Raw genomic sequence first — 18486 nt, forward strand, 5'->3', positions numbered from 1 at the left:
AATATTATTGAAGGGGCAGGGTTGATCACAGGTAAAAGTACACAAGTATTTTTTTTTATTTTTAGATTTTTTTTATCCTATTTGTAAAACTTCAAATGTATTTGTACACAATTAATTAGTAATTGTACTGTACTTGTTTAAGAACTGATTAAGTGTAATATGATATGCCTGATTAAGAACTGCTTAAAGACAAACCTCACCACTTATTTGAAGATGCTACAAATATGTAGCATGTCATTCATAAGTTTCCCCGTCCTCACAACTTACAATGCTTCAATGCTTCTTTCAGCATTATAAAAGTGGTGCAATTACAAACAGCCAGTAACATTCAGAACAAAAAAGATATTTCATAAAATGCATGTACTAATATTCTTAAAAATTCCAAATCTTTCACTATAATGAAATCTGAACACTGATTTGTAACAACATTAACCTCAGCTAAATAAACCACCTCAGCTAAATAAACTTAATGTTGCTAACTTAAAAGCAATTTAAAAATATAGTGCAAATTATCTTGTATTAATGGTATGAATAAACTAGTAATGCAAACATTTAGAGTCATGGTGCCGCAGCGGTTAGAATCCAATATTGTAAGCTAATTCTGCTGACTGTCAGAAGTTCAATTCTCAACGGCTCAAGGTTGATTCAGCCTTCCATCTTTCTGAGGTCAGTAAATAAGGACTCAGATTGTCGGGAGCAACATGCTGACTCTGTAAATCACTTTGAGAGACTGTAAAGCACTGTAAAGTGGTATATAAGTCTAAGTGCTATGTAAGTCTTAAATGCTATATAAGAGTGCTATTTAGGAGAAAAAGGCAGAAACCAGTATTTTCTGTTTCCTGATTCTATTTTTTAAAATATTTATTTATATTTACTTTGAAATTATATTATATTTCAGAGACTTACCTATAGGGCTGCAGAGAAGAATTAAACAACTCCTGGGCCTGGGACACAGCAGGTGCTGCTCCTAAACTCAGTTGAGCTTGATGCTGTCCTTGAAGAGGAGCATATATCGGAATTGGTATCTGCTGAACTGAAGTAGGCTGGAAGGAAGAGAAATAATTTAAATATCTATGTAGGAAACTCTCCTGAGCTAAATCCACCCAGGTAATCCACTCATTCTTGTGGTGTTTCTCCAGTGTCTCAACAAAGAAGTCTACTCTAGCCTTATGGTTTCACATCCTTTAACTGTAAATTTAATAATTTATAACATTTGTATATTACTTCCCATTTTAAAAACTATGTGAATGTTTTACAATAAAATGATATTTGAGAGACACTGAATAGTGAACTGGACATTTTAATATGCCCCAGTAGCACTAATCCATGGCACCTCAACTAATAATAGTCCAGCTATTTCATTGCAGGACTTAGATTTGGTTTATAAGAATTCTGAACTGTCTCAGACATCCCAGTGTTCAATTCACAAAAATAATCTTGCATATTGGAATTCCTGTTATCTTTGGATATAATGTAAAATATTTCAGTATCGCGAAGGCTTAATTTAGCATGTGCAACATCCAAAATTCCTATTGTATTTGTATCATTTGTTGATAAAAATCAAGATTTCATTACATGCAGGTATTAACTTTATCTGGCAGATTTTTTTAAAATTTAAATATCAATAACCAGTCCTCCACATAATTCTTAAATCAGATGCAAAATTTTCCATCAAGTCTGCATGCAGGTGATAAACACAATTCTCAAGCTGCTTCTAAGATAATTCCTGCTCTTTTTCCAATAGTATCGAGGTAATATTTTTGTTGGTGATTATTATCACCCCATACACTATTTTAGTTCCACCTATCACTTATTCATTTTCACCTAGAATGTTATAATTTCTTTACTAGGGTAATTAAAACAAACTAGCATCAATGCTAGCTTAACTTTTTATTGTGAGAGTGATAACAAAAAGCAAGGCTGGATAAATTTCAAGGTACATTGATTTAATTTAACCTGTATATATCTGTAAACTGTTTGTTTCCCAATCTCACCAAATGTACCTGTGAGAGTCCTGGTTGAAATCCTTGCTGCTGGGCAAGTGAAGGAGGAGCCAAACGGGCATGTTGGGTATTGAATAAGTGAGTTGTATCCATATAGAATGCAGGAATTTGAGCTACAGGACCACAAGAAAAGATTAAAATTAAAATATGAAGAAGAAAAAATAACATCCAACTTTCAGAGGACTTCCTATATTCTCTTGTATACTAAATTAAGTTTATACGACTGGGAGAAAACAATACTGTAGTTTGTAAGAATGCATACCAGAAGAGCTGAACTTAAATTTAATGAACACATTTATCACATTACCTGCAGCTGATTGAGACACATAGACTTGTGGACTTTGCTGTTGTTGGGCAATCAGGGATGGCATACAGCTTAACTGGGAAAAATGACCAGCAGATGCTAAATTGCTTGTTTGTAATTGCTGTGGCTTCACTTTACAGATGTTGGGTGGATCGGAGGTTGTAGTGGATTTTGTACTTAGAGAGGAAGTAGTGTATGTTCCAGCTCCTAAGATCAGAAATAAGCAAAACAAGATTCAAGAGTTACTGACAAAATATTTCAGCATAATAATCAAAAGTTTAATCCACCTTAGCTTGTTGAACCTAGTTAGATGAATCTTAATGCAAATTGCATTACAGCAATATTTTATTAAATATTCTTTCAATTTCAGAACATTATTGTACAAGGATACTGTCTACATAAAATGGCATGATGGTGAAACCTTAATGATATGCATAAAAGCTAACTGACAGAAACATACTGTACATAGCAGCTATTCTTCAACAATGACAATTTCCTTGAAAATATATTAAAGAACAATATGTTTTACTTGGTATACTGTTTGCTAAATGATTTTTTATTTCAAATGACAGCAACCTATCGCAGCTCTTTAAGATATTTTTCATTATTTTCCTAAAAACAGGCAATATACTAGCAATATACAGTATAATAACCTATAAAATGAATTTAAGAATTAGTTTTAAGATTATCCAAAAACCAGATAAACCTGTGCATTACTTTGTATGCCTGAATTATCTGTTCCTTCATAAAAAAGCAGCAAATCAGAATGTTCTTTACAGAAATGACTAAAAAATGGTCCATAACTCTTTCAAATTCTAATAGCCAACGTGGGCCAAAGAAAGAATTAGAATTACTGAAAGCACTCCAAGTAAGATGAATTCCTATGACAAATGGTAAAGTTACAGAAAGGCACCAGGTCACTTGTTTTAGATAAAAATCTGCCAATAGCTTGTATTAGTAGAAATGTTTTCATTGTAGACTCAGATTATATGTCTATTATTATATTGGATCAAAAAAATGATTTGTTTACCTAAACATTCTAAAACAGAGGTCCCCAAATCCCAGTCCATGGCATGCCAGCAACTGGGCCATGCAAACAAGCGAAGCCCCATCCACAAGAAACAGGCAGTACACAAAATCACGCCCCCCTCTGGTCTGCAGAAAAACCTTCTCCACAGAGCTGGTCCCTGGTGCCCAAAAGTTTGGGGATTTAAGAGAGTTACTGTTTGTTCCTAAGCTTATGTTCATTAGGGCCACACATTCAAAAGATATAAACCTGGCACCATGTGGGCATAATGGCAGAGCAATTACTATTATTCATTATTATAATCAGAATGTTAACATTTAGAAAAGATTAATATTTTAACAGAATTAATTATAAGTGTTCTAATACTCTTGTATTATGTTTTATCACATCCATCTATTTCTACTACTAAAAAAACTCTGATATACTGTTATAATTTAAGAATTATCCTGACAGTCTGCATCATCTACTCAATCCCGACAGAAACTTTATAGAGCTTTAAAAGAACCACTGGCAATGGCTGTAAGCATCTGGTGTTTGACTGGAGTGCAAGCTGTTTTTTTTCTTTCAGAAACACCAAGTAATAATTATTTTAGAGGAGGGGTGTCAAACTGGCAGCCCACGGGCCAGATGCGTCACGCGCAGGCCACACCCATCCCAGCTCCGCAAAGGAAAAAAAAATCACCATATGTCGCAATATGTCACATGACACGACCGAGTTTGACACCCATGTTTTAGAGGAATGATTTCAAAATTATTTGGCAGTTTATTGATGAACAGAACTGAACCATAAATTGAAAAGTCACTAGTCTATATTCTGTGTTTAGAAATATAGATTAAAATTGTTCGGAGATGCTGTTATTGTGGAAAGGATCTTAAAATTTAAAGGACTCAAAATATATAATATGTAACAATATGTTTGCAAAGCAACTTTGTTTGGATGAACACCTAATTAAAATTATACAGTTCAAGATCAAAGCTACTGCTCAGAATATATTGGATTTTAAATGCTATCATATTCTTGTCTGATTCAAGTAGAATTTTCTTTCCAACAGTTGATTGTATAAAACTTTTATATAACTTGTGAAAATTAATGATAGTTAATAGATTTTTCACTGATTATCAATATAAAAAATGCACAAGAGCCTTGTTAAAGAAGAATTTCAAAGTTTTTAGTTCTAACAATTTAGATAAACAAATTAAAAGGATACAAAATAAAGAGAATCAAATTAAAATATCACACATCATTTTTTAGACAGAACTGAACCAAATAATAATACTTTACTGTCATTGTACGTATATACACAGTATACACATACAACGAAATACACATAAAACAACAAGAAACAAAGAGAGATTTATTAAAAAAGATAGCAAGTTATTCAGTCACATTTCTCAGTCATATTTCCTAAAGATTAATACCTGACAATGAAGTTGTAGGTGTAACAGAAGCTACAGGAATGGGAGGCATGGATGCACTTGAAAAAGAGCTGTATGTACCACTGGTTGGTCCACTGCTACTGCTGCTATTCCCACCTCCACTGCTACTACTATTACCACCAGTAACAGGAGATGCTGATGATGTAACAGGTGAACTCTTTTCTCCCACGTTTGGTGAATTCTCCCATGCTTTGCGAGCAGATTCCATCTATTTTGGGGGAAAAAATAATGGCTTTATTTTAAAACCGGTACCACTTTATTTCTATATTTTTGTTTCAATTTATTCTAGATAACTCCCTACTATTCTAAGCATATCTTCAGGGAAGAGCAAACTCCCTTACTGCATTGCAAATAAAGTATGTCAACTATCTTTGTTTCTAAAATGCATCACCTCCTATAGATCTGATAGTTCAATAATATTAACATCATTCATTCCTTTCTTGTATTACTTCTCTGGAAACTGAGACATACATTCTGCAATAATTAAATCAATGAAAAGGTGATGTGGCTCTAAGCTCTGCCTCAAATTATGTTTGACTTTCATAATTTAAGAATAGAGTAGATCCTCATCACTTTTCACTGTCAAAACATAATGCTATAGCTTTCAGTTAAATTATATCAAATGCTAATCACTATGATACCACAATGAATTTATAGATATTCAAATTTCAGCAATATCAGTGACAAACCTGCCCATCATGTCCCTTAGAAAAGAAAGACCCTTGACTCCATTTGGATGAAGTGATCGGGGGTTTGTTTGTTTATTAACTAAAGGCTGCTGGCTGCGTTCCAGCCCTCCCTCCATGATCAGTTCGTCTTCAGCCAATGAAGAACCACATCGGTGTTTTGAGAAACGCTAAGATATTTGGGGTAGTCCATGTTCTTTTCTCAGAGTGCATGGCCTTTAATGCTGGCACAAAGTGGTTTGTGCTTCTCTGGTCTTTGTCAAACTGTCATCCCCCCATCCCAACCCCATACATTTATTGCCCATTTGTTCTCCCGTGTCTCCTCCTCCTTGGCCTTTGATGATGGGATGCCAGCAAGGCACCAAGCTGAAGATGGCAGACCTGACAATCAGTCTAATATCAATAATATATTGATGAAACTGTTCCCAACTGCACTGTGTAAGATAACATATAAGCAAAATTGTAGTTTTTCTCAAAATACAATCAATTTTATGTAGGCATTTACTGACAACCTCATGAAGACGACTTCATTAAAACACTTTTTCTTGAATACAGGTAGCCTTCATCTTACAGCCACAATTGAGCCCAAAATTTCTATTGCTAAGCAAGGCAGTTTCTATGTGAGTTTACCCCACTTTATGACCTTTTTGTCAGAGTTGTTTAATGAACCACTGCATTTGTTAAAGTTAGTAACACAATTGTTAAGTGAATCTGGCTTCCCTATTAACTTTGCTTGACTGAAGTTTGCAAAAGGTGATCATATGACCTTGGGACACTGCAGCTGTGATAAATACATTCCAGTTGCCAAGCGTCCAAATTTTGATCACATCACCATGTGGAAGCTGCAACCGTTGAAAGCTTGTGAAAAATGGTCACAAGTCACTTTTTCAGTGTCATTGTAACTCTGAGCCGTCACTAAATTGAATGGTTATAAGTGGAGGACTACCTTGTATGAACTATCCAGGCACAGAAAGGCCACCTTGGTGGAGTAGATTCCTATGTAAACTTTTTAAATTGAGATACATGGAATAAAGATATTAACCAGGAATTCAATATTGATAATAATATAGCTCTTAAAGGATGACCAATGGTATGTGCCTATGTACTTAGCCTCTTCCTACAGGAAAGAAATTGGCTGTATTTGACTGAATTTTTTTTTGTCCCCAGACTCTCATGGATGATAATAATTCCACAGAATACAATTTGAAAACTGTCTCATTAAATCACTACATGCTTATTAGAAAAAAGGCACACTACTTTGTCAAAACAATGCTTTGAACAGATCATATTTGAAAAGGTTAAAAAGAGATGCTTAAATATTTTTTTAATGTAGACAGAGAAGATTAAGCACAGAGAGATGTATTTTTGTAAAACTATATACATACAATATATTCTAAAAATAGCTCATGTCCAGTGCAGTGTCTGACATATATGTTTTATAATTATTTTAGGAAAGTATTCAGCCTCAAAGTTTCATTTTTAATTCTGTTTATGACTTCTCTATGCATACATATAAAGTAAGTTATACTCATGTATGCTAACAGAAAATATGTTCAAGAAATAATAAAATTCCAGGAGGAATATTAAATTTAGAAAAAATTCACTGACATGAGTTATGCAAAAACACAGATGTATGTATGTATCTATATCTGGACTTAAGTATGCACTGATGAATGGACAGATGAATAGATAAAAAGGAAAGATAGAAGGAAATAGAGATGTACTTGTATAAAAGCTAAAATTACAGTATCTCATATTAAAAGCAATCAGTTTATCTATCAAATTATTAATATTAAAAAGCTCCTGTGTTTAGTAAATAATCAGAAATTCTGGTTTTAATGCTAGAATTCTCCAGATATGCTTAAGATGAAAACTATGTTTGTAAAAAGTGGTTCTTTGATATAAAACTATATTGTTCATCAAGATTGCTAAGATTTTTTTTCCTGACTCCTCCTTAATACTGTATTTAGCTTATTAAACTTGCTCCTGCTAATACAATTTTGCTCCTCTGAAATTAAAATTCGAAGCCATATTAATTAGAATCCTTTCAGGATTCTAATTGGAACCCAATTGGAAAGGTGGAGAGGAAGAAGAAGAGAGAGAACTTTAGCATACTTATTGTTTGAAGAGAATTGATGGCAATCTCCAAATAATTCTTGTCACTTACTTCATAGCAAGTTGAACTGGTATCCAACCCAAAATAAATCTTGTCAGTATGAATTTTGCCTATCTCCTACCTCTCATATCATCACCAAAAGAATACAATTACCAAAACAGTAACTATAAAGAAGTCGACAAATATTAATCAGTCCATTTCTCAATTTAATGCATCCTAGATCAGCAAACCAATATCAATCAAATTGCTATGTTTAGCAATATTAATACAAATCAGAAAAATTTAATTTTGAAGAAAAAACTCTGCAATACTAGCTATACACACCTTTTCTATATGTTCTCTGTGGAAAGAGAAATCATAGATAAATCTCACTATATATTCCAATCTATATCCAATTATATATGGCAGATAGCAGTTTCTTGGTGTTAGTTACCAAACAGGGTTAAAAGAATACAATGAATACTCTTTTTTTAGTTACTTAGCAAAAAAAAAAAAAAAAAGTGTGCGGTCTCCCTAATCTACACCAAAAGTATCAATCTTTCCCCGGCATGCAAGAAAATTACCCTGAGAGGGGGATGGTACATACCTTGAGGGTGAGGTCGACGGTAGCGGGAGAAACTGGAGTTAGGCTGGAGCTCTGTTGTAGAGTCTCCCTCCTAGGGAGGGGAAGGGTGTGGGGCAGGGGCACCTGAAAGGTAGGCAACAAAGATCACATTCTAGCTGGGTCTATGACAAAAGCCCCATTAAAAGCAAGAGCTCAAGCAGTGCAATTGAATTAGGTAGTCTTCCACTTAAGTACTTGACAGGGAAGCATTCAGAAGCGGGGAGGGGAATCTGACACATAGAAAAAAATATTTGATTATTTATGATCTTGGAATATTATCCATTTTTTAAAAAATTAAAAAAAATCAGGAAAATAAATTTCCTTCAGATTGAGCCTCAAAAGGTTCACATGGAAGTGATATATGTATCTTTGAGATACATTTCCTTCTATAATGCAACAAAAGCATAGAACTGTTGCAAATATAGCATGATTTTACTTGAAACTTTTTCAATTAGATTCAAAACTTAAGGGGAAGTATTTGAACTTGACTAGACACCTTTAGATATCCCAAACAAGGCAAGACAAAATAACTTCTTATTCCTCATCATTTCCAGTGCACTAAAATCATCACCTTACATGATGCTGCCAAAGAATGGAATAAAGCTAGTTTAACCAACAGAAGTATATGAATGTTTAAGTCATATAATTATCAGGAAATCCAAGCCCAAAATTCAATACACCAAATACACCTGCATCCAAGAATTATAAGGTGTTCCGATTGGATGTCATTCAACTAAAAGCTTTACATTCTTATGAAAAGAAGGAAAGCAACAAACACTCTCACAAACCAGAACACAGTATACTGAATATCATGAGGTACATTTAATAAGAAACAATTTATCCGTAATAAATTCTTGAAGAAATATTGTAATGCTGTTCTCCCTCCCCTCATATCAAAATACAAAGTTTAAGAGATGGAATTGCAAAGTAAAAAGTACTTTCAACTGCCAGATAACATTTGACACTTTGCAACATTAAGTACAACAGGCATGATAAAAATCACTATTTAATTAGCAACTTTTCTCTCAAATGTAAGATTATTTTGCATTCATAATTATTTCATAAATATATTCACTGTGTATTTAATTGTTTATATATTAGAGTAAATAATTAGATACCACATGGCAAGGAAATGTTAATAGAAAATCAGTATATGAAACTTAACTAAAAAACGTATTTGCTTTCAGAATGGTTGTAATCCATATTCATAAAACCTGATCATTTAGAGCCCACTGCATCTGTTTCCATAAATTATTATTTTTTGTGCTGCTCCCATTTTAAAAGTCCTCAAAGAAAGAACATGTATACTTTACAAACTTTTTCCTTACAAGAGTAAAAGCTGAAGAGTAGGAAGGAGTCATTTAGACAGCTAAATAAAACCCCTGCTCCATCTGCTAATACAGCAGTAATAACAGATATTGCAGAATTACAGTTTGATTAGAAACATTTTCAGTTTCATGTATCTCTCTCATAAACATTATTTTTATCTTTTGCCCAGAGTTTTAGAAAATTAATTTCATAATTAATCTCTGACTAAACAATTCATCCAAATTAGAACATTCAAGTTTAAAACTAGTAAAAAAGCAACATACAATCCTAGACGAAAAGATAATTGACAAAATATAAATACTCAGTGAAAACTTACTCTACCTGAGAGTAAGCATATTTAGTCAGGTTCAATAACCTCTCTTTGTCATTTGCTATATGATTAAAATTTGGCAACCATTCTGGAAACTTCTCAATCCTGATAATTTAAAAGATACCCAACTATTGCCACATGAAATTAATCTGCTAGGTTATGATGAGAAATTAACTCTACCCTCCAAGATTGGAAATTGAGCATTTCAGAAGTATGCATGATATTATATCAACTTCAGATTTTGAACAGATTTATCAATTGTTGTAGGCTACTCATAGTCATTTTGTGTGAGATGGCCACCTATGTGCATGTGTGTGCGCGTTTAATAAAGATGGCAAGAATGCCATTAAACCTTTCCAACAGTATCAATGTTAAGACGATTGACTGTGAAAGTCCTTCTATGTGGTGGACAATAAAAATATTAGGGGTGGTAAATGTTCAATGTAGTGGAGGTATGAAATATTAGTTATGTTTATTTGTATATCAAAATCAAATATTCTCTGCTTCTCCAGGTTTTGTCTAGGTCCAGCATAAAATCATATTGGGGTGCTGTGCGGTGAGCTCACAGTAAAGGTGGGATGTAGACTGCTCTGATATTACAGTGGGATAAAGAGAAATGAAGAATACATTATTTCATACATACACCTTAGTATTATAAACTAGTGAATTTGGAATAAGGACAAAGGTTTTGGCCTGGAAACCAAGAGACGGTGAGTTCTAGGCTTCCCTTAGGCATGACAGCCAGCTGGGGTGTGACTTTGGGATAGGCACTCTCTCTCAGCCCAACCAACCTCATAGAGATGTTATGGGAAATATAGGAGGCAGGAGCATTAGCTTTGTTTGCCACCTTGGCATATATTTTTAAAAGGCAATTATATTTTTAAATATAATTTAAAAAGGCAAGATAAAAATATAATAATCATTATCATAAAATGGTTCATATAGGTAACATTTTTAAAAGAGGAATATAGCTACCTTGATCCTTTAAAGTAAGTAATTGTTTTCTTATAACCACAGTTTACAGTTTGATACAGTACTAGATTTTGGTGAAATGGAATGACATTATTAACCTATCCACATGACAGTATAAAATATGTGATATAATAACATGTGTTTAACAGTTCCCATTGCCTTTGTTCTTTATTACAAAAGTAAAACCTTAAGCCCAAATGGGGTATCTTTGTGTCTTCCTTCTAAGACTTTAGTAGGAAAGGCATCAAACTGAGTCAAGGAGAATGTCCTCCTCCTATATTTAGTGAGTGTAATTTGACATAGGTGTTAACAAATCTGAGGAGGAAAATGAACAGGAGTGAGCCAGCACTATATTGTTGGGAAAAGATACCAGAACTAAGTATCAGTCCTTAATCTGCTGCCCCAACAATACTAATGTACATCTGTATTCGAATGTGCAAAGTTGGAATAATGAAATCCAAGGATGTCAGATCAGTGGGGGAAAATACGTTTTGGCTGGATGTGTGAAGATGTAAAACTAGACATTGGTCTTATTGCAACTGATACCAACATCATGGGGGAAAAAAAGATTTGAGACACAGCACAATCAGAAAGGGATGGCTACGTATATACATGCTCTAGGATATGCATAACTATGTGTTCAACCGAACATCCATCCATCTGTTATTTACACAAATCACTGGTTTTGGATGTGCCAGATTTAAGAGTGTACTATGTAATTACCCCAAATGAGTATAATTTCTTAATTATTCCTTTAATAACCCAATAAGTGTAGATTTCCTTACCGCATGGTATTACATATGTTACTTTAATATGCAAAGAGCACATAATCTATCTTGTAGATATCGTTTCAATATCTAATCACTTTTTACAAGTTTTTCAGGATATTTTAATTGGGAGTATATATGTTAATATTATTTAAAATCCATGATTTTATTCTCAGATAAGAGAAGTGTAGCTTATTTAATGATATTTTTCTTCAGGTATAACCAAAATGTAAAATAATTTAATTTTAAAATAAAATTAAATAGAGGAATTATACTATGAGACAATACACCTACATTTGTAACTAAAGCCTCCTCCATCTTTGAACTGTGTGTTGCCACTGTACTCGAATGAGAAGACGGTGTTGTATAGTCTGTTACAGACTCCTGTAAAAAAAGTTCAACCAGTTTATCTAAGTCATATACGCAACTTCCCTCAAAAATATGATTTGAACTTTGAGCAGAAAAGAATAATTTGTCAATTTCAAATTCATAAACTGAATTTCCCTATTAGATTAACTTAAAACTGTTTAGTCTTAATATGTTAACTATTAACTTTACATATTCAGTATTTTTAAAAAAGTAAACCTTTGTTGATTACCATTTACAGAGTAAATAAAAAGAGCTATAGCCTGTCAATAATTTTAAAAAAGCTAAAACGTGATTTTAAATTTCATATAACCACTAAGCAGGAAATGTAACATTCCCATTCATTTAAAATATAGAAAACACTAATACCCCTATGTCAGTGGTCTAAAACCACCAGGCCATGAAGCAGTACTGCTCCATGGCCTGTTAGGAACTGGGCCACACAGTTGCAGGTGAGCGGCAGGCAAGTGAGCGAAGCTTCATCTGTATTTGCAGCCGCTCCCCAGCACAAGCATCCCATCTCAGCTCCATCTCAGCTCATCAGGCACGGTATTCTCATAGGAGCACCAACCTTAGTGTAAACTGCGCATGAGAGGGATCTGGGTTGTTCACTCCTCTCCCCACCCTCCGGTCCATGGAAAAATGGTCTTTCACGAAACCAGCCCCAATTTATTATGACTCTTATAGTAATCTGCATATGTTATTTAACTACTAATATAAAAAATGATTAAGAGACTTTTGAAAAATTGGACATCCCAATAACTGAAAGGATAAGCATCTATAGAGTTAGGCTCTAGCAATTCTAGTTTCACTGAATCAAAATCCTCGCAACACATTCTCCAATATCCATTCTTCTACACAGATATTTCTACTACAGGAATAGTAGAACAGTAGAAAATAGCAGTAATAAATCTTACTACAGCAGGTCTTCAATTTATGCCCAGTTTACCAAACGTTTGAAGTTTTTACAGAACCCCTAAAAGCTACTTACAACCTGGTTTCAAAGTTCTGACATCACACATGCACACCCGTCTTATGATCATAGTTTGGGCACTTAGCAACCATTTTGCATTTCTGGCCATCTGCAACCAGCAGTGATCATGTGACCAGGATTTACAACAATTTTGCCAGAAACTGGTGTTTACTTCTGATTTCTAGCAAAAAACTAATCCACAGCGAATCGAAAGTTCGCTTAACAACCGCTGCAGCAACTTAACAACCATCAGAAAACAAGTCGGTTGGTCACATGTGACCTGCTTTATGACTGTGACTTAGGACTGTAATTGCCAGGCTCAATTATGGTTGTCATTTGAGAACTACTATTTTTTTTTTTAAATGAGAAGCAACTAACATCAATATTGTTTCCACAGCAAAACAGTCTTACACTTCTCTTATGCTCTCACTTCAGAAAGCACCATAAAAGAATGTATTTGATAAAATTTGGGCAGGAAGAAATAAGCACTTCTATTTTCTTACTTTTTGAGTTGTTCCAAATTCTGCAGCTGACACTGATATCATTGTTCCTATTTCTGTACTAAGTTCATTAGTTGATTTGTTTTCTTTAGAAGTAATAGGATCTGAGCTTCTGACTGTATTAGCACTGGACTTTTCTTGCATCTCAGAATCGCCTTGTTGTGCCTCCTTTACTTTTTTGTTCTTTAGTGATCGCTCTTTCCCAATTGGGCCAGGCTTGTATTCTTTGCTTTCTACTGGATTCATATCTGGAAGCTAAAAATAATTAACAATATTTAATGTAAATATTTGTATATGCTGAATTCCAGAAGAAGGTATGGAAGTAATCAATCCAGTAACCACTGAGTTGTTTTTGTGGCTTATCAAAATTTGTATCTGTATAATACCTAACTACCTTGATTCCAAAACATTAAGCAGGATGGGATTCAATATTTGGCATATCAGAAAACCTGAAGGCTCCATACTATATTGAGAAGTGCAGAAAAAATCCTGAATATAATTATGTAGTTATCAGGAATTGAACATCATTCAAAGGAGAATTTATCTTTTACCTATGTTCTATCAAGGAAGAGGGGAGATCATATGTAGAAAAATTCACCAGACAGATTTCTAAATGCCAAGTCAAATTAGATTCAGATTTTGTTTGATTCTAAGGAAACTTCAGTTTTCAGTTTTCTTCAGTTTTCGGTTTTTCAGTAACCCAAACCAAATTAGAAACATTCAGAAATGTGAAATCCTGAGCACTGTAAAAAGCTACATAATTTTTAATAATAAAAAAACAGAATGGGAAGAAGAGAAGACAGATCTGATGACATATAGTTCTATAATCTACAATTCTAGGTTCCAACTACTTCCAAATTCTTACACTGTTTGTTTATTCAGTAAAATTCCTCTGTGACAGTTATCTGTAATTTGGAAGGCTATTACGTCAGTAAAAAGCAACTAAAACCCAATTCTGGTAAAAATTCTGTTAAAGACAGAAGATAATTCTTTTAGACATGAGAAGCCTGTATTAAATTAAAACAAGGTAGCAGAAGATGGGTCCTGGCTGTTTAGGCATCCTGTATACTGTATGAATTCAACAATCCTTCGCCCCACTACAATGACTTCATCATTAACTTCTCTTTCCCAAGATCCAATGAGAAATGGAGCCTTTTATTATATATTTTATTAAAAATTCTTGCAGGCTTAAATGGTTTCAGGATGTCTCTCTAATTGATGAGAATTGGAAAATTTCACCCACCTTTTGTGTTTTTATAGGTCCTGCGCGTGGTTGTTTCTGCCTTTGTTCTTTTGGTTCAAGAAGCTTCTCTGAGGTCTTATCTGAAACTGGCCCAACTTCACTATCACTCCCACTAGAGGCTGGAGCTCCAAACTGAATTGTTTCTATTCCCAAATCAATTCCACTTTCCTGTCCGGCAGGGGTTCCCTAGTAAAGGCATCATTCTTTTAAAAAAAATTATAACTCAAGCAGACTTTGGTGTTGTATTGTAGCATTTAAATATTTTGGAGAAGTTATAACCTAAAACAACTTCATTAAATTTTAACAAGTTAAATCATGGAAATCAACAAAAAATATCCTGGTTGGGGAAAATAACCACAATCAAAATATCTATTTTATCATATTTTTTAGTATTTCAAACCCATCGTATCTTTCTAATTATACAGGAGTTGTATGTAGAATTACTGAACAACTTTATACATGAGAGTAAAATGATACAAGTTAAATTGTTTATAGCAATCCAGAGAAGGGAGAAATAAGAATTCCAAATTTACAGATGCTATTACAATGTAATACTATTGAGTAGTATGTTTATTAATGTAACCTTGTACAGTTTTCAAATTGGCTTAAATTTGAAACAAATGATTTAAAAAATAGTTCAAGTTAAAGCATTATAATTTTCCAGTACAGGCCCCTTGTGGAAAAGAATAAGTAAAACCAATATAAGACAGTGTTTACTCTCTGGGATGCAGATATATTTTTATAGCAATGTCAACTGTCCAAAAATAGTTGTAAACAGTAGGTTTGAAGCACATTTTCTTTTTAAAAAAGTATTTAAAGGGGAGATATAGGTAGTCCTTGACTTACAACTGTTCATTTAATTACCAAAGTTACAAGAAGTACTAAAAAAAGTGACATGACCAGTTCTTACACTTATGACTGTTGCAGCATCGCCACACTCACGGCATCAAGTTACGCGTGCTTGGCAACTGGCATGTATGTCCAGTGGTTGCAACTTCCCAGGGTCCTGGGACTGTTATTTGCAATCCCATTTTAGGGAGCTTTTGACAAGCAGTCAATCAATGGGAGAAGCCAGATTTGTTTAATGACTACATGATTCACTTAACAACTGTAATGATTCACTTAACAACCATAGCAAAAAAGAAGGCTCAACTCATTTAACAACAGCTTGCTTAGCAATGAAAAATTTGGACTGGGGCTTCCAGTGACGTCGCGGTATGACGAGGTAGAAGAACCTTGATCCGCTCTCCTACATCGGATTTTTGCTCATGGGTAGCTGTTTGAGGTGAAGTTAGATCCTGGTGGGATCACTCAAGTGAGGAAGAATTCTTGGAGCCGAAGTGGGAATTGCAATCCTGGAGGTAAAGAAGGGAGCCCGAAGCAAAGGCAAAAGAAGTCAGCCAGTTAGGTTGGCCCGAAGATGTGACGGAACAACTTTGAGAAGGAAGCGGAGAGACGAGATCCAATTTGGAGTCCGGGAACGAGGCCGAAAGGAAATTGATGTTGGATTATAATTAATGGATAAACTTGAAAGGTAATTGGTACGTGTGTGAAACGCCAGAGCGGAAGGGGGAAAGTGGCAGCAAGACTGAGCTGTTTACCCATAGCTCTGGATAAAGCAGAAAATTGCTTTTAAAAAGGAAAGTGACTATTGATGAGGAAAGTTTTGTATTTCCAGCCACATGAACATATCGTGTAGAGTATTCTATTGTGGAGAAGAACTGTGAAACTTTGAAATCTTTGGAAGTGATTAGAGGAGTGACAGTGCAATTCGTGGAGGCAGACATTGTGACAGGGAGAGCAGAGTAAAGTGGCAGAGGTACTAGACTGAACTGAGAACTGAGAATTGAGACTTGAAGTTCTTACTGGATATAACTGGATAACTAAGGAAACACTTGGGAAAAAGGAGATTGTAAATCCTCTTCTCATTGAGTGTTCGTTTTGTTCTCTTTTTCTCCTTTAAAATTGATTGGAACGGTATAATCTCATTTTCTATTTACTTACTGTATATATTTAATTAATAAGAAAACAAGATTGATTGGTTATTTTGAAATAGGTTTTAATTTAAGTAAGTGATATTTAACCCCTTTGGAGTATATTTTATATCTTTCTTTTCTTTCACTCTTTACATATATCTGATTGACTATAGATTAATGATCTTAATATATTGATTAATATAAAGATGAGATAATTAATTGTTCTTTCCCTCTCTTTCTCCTACCCTCTTTATATTAAATACTGTGAACTATTGAAATATATATATATATAAAAATATTAATCAGAAATTTAAATTCTTATTATATATTTAAGGTAATATTAACTGAAATATAGCAATTAATTTAAAGAAGCAATTGGGGTTATAACATTTGTTATATACTTAAACATAGTTGGATGATTTTTTTTGACCTGTTGGATGATTTAAGAATTGATGATTTATTGAATTCATTAAGACTAGATACAATACTAATAGAACGTGAGGTGAACAATTAGAGTAATAATGAGTAAAGTGGGCTGGAAAGTTTGAAACTATAGTTAAGTAACTGATAAGAATCTCCTCGCCTAACGGTGTTAAGAAATTAGACCAAGCAGATAAACAGTAATATAAAAGCTTAGAGAATTGAGAAAATCGAATTGTAAAACACAGATAAAGTTGATGGTAGTAGGCAATACGACTTGGGAGAATATAGCTAAGATAGTGGAGAAACAACGAAGAATTATTAAAGATATAACCAGCACATCTTCCACCATTACTAAAGTAGGAAGAAAACCGACACCAGCAGTAACACCATCTACCTCCACAGCAACATCGACCAAAAAAACGATTGAAGGGATGTTGGCACCAGAAAAATCCACAGCCCAAACCAGCACACAATTGGTTCAAACCACATTCTTAACTATCCAAAATATGATGTTGACATTGCAGGAATCGATGTCCAAAACCATATGGAAAGCAAAGTAGAAAGAGAAATAATGAAAGAAGAATTAAAAAATGAGTCAGGGGAAATGAGACTTGAAGTCAAAAATTTTGGATGGAAAGATAGGCCAGATCTAAGAATTGATTAAAATAAACGAAGAGAAGATTAAAGCGATTGAAAAACAAGCTAATCAAACGGAAAAGAAGTTGGAAGGCATGGAACAAATTAAGGAGCAGAATAAAGAGACCAATGAGACCATGACTCATCTTGAGATGGACAAGGCCTCCTATTATCTTAGATTCCAGACCGTGGAGGAAGAGAGGGGAGAGAACTTACCGTTGGTGATGGCGGAGATGTTGGCGGAGCTTTTGAACAGAGATAGGGGTGAGATGGTAAATGAGCTGAACGACATATACAGTGTGTACACGAGTTACGCGAGATGGCATAGACTCCCCAGAGAAGTGTATATTAGATTCGCAAGGAGGCGAGTGAAGGATATAATTTATAGAGTTATGAGAGATGAAGGAATAAAATACAAAGATAGAGAAGTGATTGTTCTAAAACAGGTGCCGAGGAGAATTCGCAAACAGACTATCGATTTCTCACGAATTACTTAAACAAAAAAATGTATCTTTTAGATGGATTACCCCAGAGGGTATACTAGCAATATGGAAGGAAAAAAGGGTGAGAATAGATAACCGAACCAAAGCTCAAGAATTCTTTGACCAAATCGGAGGAATAGAGGAAGAACTGAGCAGCAGGGATGATCATGAAATTCCGAGCCAAGAAGAACTACAATCTAGAAACAGGGGGAGGGAGAAGGAGAGGGAAGGAGATGAGACGTTGGGAAGAGAAGAAATAGGAGTGAGGACGAGAAGTCAAACGACGGGTAAAAATATCGAGGGATAGAAGTAAGAAAGGAATGGATAAAGGA

General features: G+C 34.3%; 1 protein-coding gene across 5 annotated transcripts in view; it reads right to left on the reverse strand.

Moving 5' to 3' along the window:
- Positions 1-18486, reverse strand: part of PRRC2C (proline rich coiled-coil 2C) — a 78299-nt gene that overhangs the window by 16930 nt on the left and 42883 nt on the right. For all 5 annotated transcript variants that reach the window (XM_087960937.1, XM_087960940.1, XM_087960938.1 and 2 more), the window contains exons 21-28: positions 14638-14823; positions 13398-13649; positions 11850-11939; positions 8160-8261; positions 4754-4979; positions 2311-2514; positions 2004-2116; positions 907-1043 (exon numbers count right to left, since the gene is read on the reverse strand). In XM_087960937.1, coding sequence (XP_087817063.1) covers positions 907-1043; positions 2004-2116; positions 2311-2514; positions 4754-4979; positions 8160-8261; positions 11850-11939; positions 13398-13649; positions 14638-14823 — 1310 coding nt within the window. The remainder of the gene's footprint in view (positions 1-906; positions 1044-2003; positions 2117-2310; positions 2515-4753; positions 4980-8159; positions 8262-11849; positions 11940-13397; positions 13650-14637; positions 14824-18486) is intronic.

This window comes from Notechis scutatus, chromosome 3, assembly GCF_049901735.1.
Source record: "Notechis scutatus isolate UNSWTSFEM ecotype Mainland chromosome 3, rNotScu1.2, whole genome shotgun sequence".
In the NCBI taxonomy this organism is placed as follows: Eukaryota; Metazoa; Chordata; class Lepidosauria; order Squamata; family Elapidae; genus Notechis; species Notechis scutatus.